A 3,932-nucleotide genomic window follows, 5' to 3' on the forward strand; every position below is an offset into this window, starting at 1 on the left:
GAACTGCTCCGACCATTCATAAGTCTGGCCTTCCTAGACTGATCCACCACGTAAGGTCCTCATTTCAGTGCTCATGATACACCCCATGATTCATAATTCACATTTTGACCTAAGGCATAAGGATTCCAATCCAAAGCCTTCATCAATTCCCGAAATGCACAGGCATGGGACATTCTGGACCTCCAAAGGTCCCATTACAGGGTTACAATCGTTTGGGGGACTAGGGTAACATTCAATCTAGTCACAAAAGGGGTTCCATAAACCCTAATTCCATGACACATCAACATAGCAGAGCATAACTCGAATTCTTACCTGAATAATGTGCCCTCTGTGTCCCCAAATCCTCAGAACGTGACTCCCTTGCTGTTCCTTTAGCCAAGCCCTTCTCTTCCTTGCACAACAACTCTTCCAAGATCAACAATGGCCCTTAAACTTTGCTCCAGATGCACCCAATCGATTTAGGGTTCTTCTCAGAAGGCTAAAATGAACAATGACGGCCAATAAGTGCCTCTTATACGTCCCAAACCTGAACGGTTAGGGTTTTCGCTAAACAGCGCAGACTCGCCGAGTCCATATCTGGACTCGTCGAGTCCAGTCGCAAACCCGCGACCCGGTCTGCGGTCCTACTCGGCGAGTCTAGGCTCCAACTCGCCGAGTCCCCTCTTAAAACACCCCCAAAATCATAATTATATCAATATTTGAAATTCCGGGCTGTTACAATAACTTTAGTCCATACGTATTAATGTTATAGGTATTTGGTCCAATGAGTTCAACATCGCCGATCAACTGTGAGCGCTTCGTCTGGTTCCCATCTTCCCGATCGTCACCTAGAAAGACGAGAAGTCGATTGGTTTTTCAAATCTTCGATTGGTTAAGAGACACGTATTCGGATACACAATGAATAGCTCCCCAGATTTACGTCAAACACAAGAACCGTAATTTCTATAAACTCTACTCGTCTCTCGATTTCTGTCAAGAACACAACATATTTTTTTTTTCAATTTTTGGATACCCTTTCCTCTTCCAATTTCTGTGACTCTATGGATATTTCTCTTCTCTATGATCTAGCACTCAACAGTGTTGCAATGGAAATATTCTCCTGTTGTTTTGTTCTTATTATGAATGATCTTGCCCTGTTGTTACAGAATTACCAGGTTCTTAATTTGTTGCACAACTTTTTTTGAGATGTCATTTTTTTTCTCAACTATGTTAAGTTTTTGTGTTTGGAATTTTACCCAGGTGCAAGGAAATGTGTGACTTATTTTGGATGGTTTGGATTTAAAGTTGTTTCCTCTTTATGTCATTGAAATTTGTCAATCTAGACGATTCTGCCCTTGATGATCTAGCCCCTGTTCACAGAGGTGTATATTAGTCTATATTTTTAATTTGAAGTGATATGGAGTTTGGTTTCAAGGAATATTAGAGGGATAGCTTGGCTTGCCGATTATACCCTTGGAGATGATTTCCCTATAAAGTTGATTGCCTAATTGGGTGTTGCTGCAATTATAAAAATGTTTTGGTGCTGAAAACATTCTTTGTTCCCGGTGTTGCTGCAATTATAAAAAAATTCTTTGTTCCCAGTTTTAATAGTCGATTTAAAGAATATTCGTGTTAATTTGAGATTATGTTACAAATGGATGAAGACGGTGACAATTTTTGGTTTCTAATATTAATTTTATATAGACATTTAAGATAATGAAGGTAGGGGTAGTGTGTTTGTCACAGTTTAATGTATCTAGTTTTTATTTTCCTCCTTCACAGTTCACTATTTTGTTTGAAATATAGTTTAAACTTATTATTTTAAAATCAATTACATTATGAGTAACCAGGTAACACTAAATAACTTGTTAAACATGCTAATCTATAGTTTTCTTTGATTCACAGAAAGCACAAGACAATGTTTTAGTGATGTTGGCCCTCATATGGATATGCAATTGTTTGAAAAAAGACACTAGTTAATTTATGTTGTATATACATTTAAATCATTTAATACAACTATCGGGGCATTATTAATTTTTTTCGCCCTAGGCATTAAAAACCCATGCACCGGCCCTGTTAAATAGAAATCGTGAGGAAGGACACGAACATCTATATCGCGATTACTTTGCGGATAATTGTGTATACAGGTCGAAGGACTTCAAAAGAAGATTTTGTTTGAATAGGACGTGTTCCTACGGATCGCCAACGCCTTGGAAAGCCGGTATCGCTTCTTTACTATACTTTTATACAAAAAAAAATCTAGTACATGTTTCTTTAATTTTACAACATATACAATATATTTTTAAACTGTAGTTAATATATGTTTAGGTATGAATTTTTCCAATTGAGATATGATGCTAGAGGTAGACGAGGGTTTACAACTTTACAGAAATATGCTGTAGCCATTCGTTTGATGGCTATGGGGGAGTCACCCGACACCATGGACGACTATATGAGAATGTCTGAAAGAACCGCAAGGGAGAGTTTGTATACATTGTCAAGGGGTGTTGTTGAAACATTTGGAGACGTGTATTTGCGGAAACCTTCATTGCATGATTTGGAAGAATTGTATGCAGCGCATGAAGAGCGCCATGGGTTTCCAGGAATGACCGGAAACATTGATTACACACACTGGAAATGGAAAAATTGTCCGGTAGCATGGAAAGGGAAATACGCAAGTGGTCATCACGGATCACCTTCGTTGGTTTTAGAGGCTGTTGCTTCTCAAGATTTATGGATTTGTCATGCATTTTTTGGGGTTGCGGGTTCCAACAACGACGTCAACGTTCTTGATCAGTCGCTAATATTCGATGATCTTTTGAATGGAAAGGCCCCGGATGCTCCTTTCACAGTGAATGGAAACGAATACAAATATGGATATTACCTTACAGATGAAATATATCCTCAGTATTCTACATCCGTGAAGGCGTTCCGCCACCCGGTTGAAGAACGAGACAAATTTTTTAAGAGAAGACAAGAAGGAGCATGTAAGGATGTAAAACGTGCTTTTGGAGTGTTGAAGGCGAAGTGACATATAGTCGAACATGCAGCACGACCATTGGATTTAGAAACTCTACGATATATCATGTATGCATGTATCATAATGCATAACATTGTAGTAGAAGATAAATGGCGAAATATTGCACACTATATGCCAACGGAGCCCAAACACTTTCAGTTTCAACCAGGAACAACAAATTATTTGCATTGCGTTGTTGACATTCATGACGCAAATAAACATAGACAACTTTGAAAGGACTTGGCGGATTATATCTTCTATGGTAACAATAACGATAACGAATAGCGTTGTATTTTTATTATTATTATTATTATTATTATTTTTTGAATTTGGATGTTATGTGTAATTTAATCTCTATGTTAATTTTAATCTTTAAAAATTATTATATGTTATTTATAATTTTCAAACATTATGTTTTATTTATTATGTTATATTTAAAAAATATTTGTCTAAATTAAAAAAAAATTCGAAAAAAAATAAAAAATAAATTATAAAATGGAAAAAAAAGTTGGTGTCATAACAAGATACAACATGGTGACAATTTCCCCACTTGGTGTTATAACACCATCGATAATGTGGCATGTGATGTGGCACTCAAATGGTGTTACATCTAGTTGCCCACACTTAGTGCTCTAAGAGCCCATTTGATAGTTGTTGTCTGAAAAAATATTGTTTTTCTATAAAGTTTACTGACCGGAAAAAAACAATGCTGTTTTTTTTATAATTTTGTTGTTTTTGATGTTATTTTCGATTAGTTACAATCCTTTCAAAGATGTGATATCAAAACTGAAATATTTAAGCTTTTCGGCAAAAAATTTAAACTTTTGTATTCTGTTAAATTTTTTAAACAAACATAACTTATTTGTTTTAAGTCGAATTGACATGAGATTTTTTCCAACTTATAATTTAGTGTTTGTAGATAAGTTTAGACTAT

At 36.0% G+C, this 3,932-nt stretch overlaps 1 protein-coding gene across 1 annotated transcript; it reads left to right on the forward strand.

Moving 5' to 3' along the window:
* The first annotated feature begins 2,299 nt into the window (after positions 1–2,299).
* LOC111878525 (uncharacterized) lies at positions 2,300–3,010 on the forward strand. Its single transcript, XM_023875041.2, has one exon. The coding sequence runs from the start codon at positions 2,300–2,302 to the stop codon at positions 3,008–3,010; it is 711 nt and encodes a 236-aa protein (XP_023730809.2).
* The last annotated feature ends 922 nt before the right edge of the window (positions 3,011–3,932 follow it).

Source organism: Lactuca sativa, chromosome 4 (assembly GCF_002870075.4).
Source record: "Lactuca sativa cultivar Salinas chromosome 4, Lsat_Salinas_v11, whole genome shotgun sequence".
Classification (NCBI taxonomy): domain Eukaryota; kingdom Viridiplantae; phylum Streptophyta; class Magnoliopsida; order Asterales; family Asteraceae; genus Lactuca; species Lactuca sativa.

Excerpts from the sequence above, each read along its gene's own strand:
- LOC111878525 (XM_023875041.2), top strand. The coding sequence starts at position 2,300 with ATGTTTAGGTATGAATTTTTCCAATTGAGATATGATGCTAGAGGTAGA.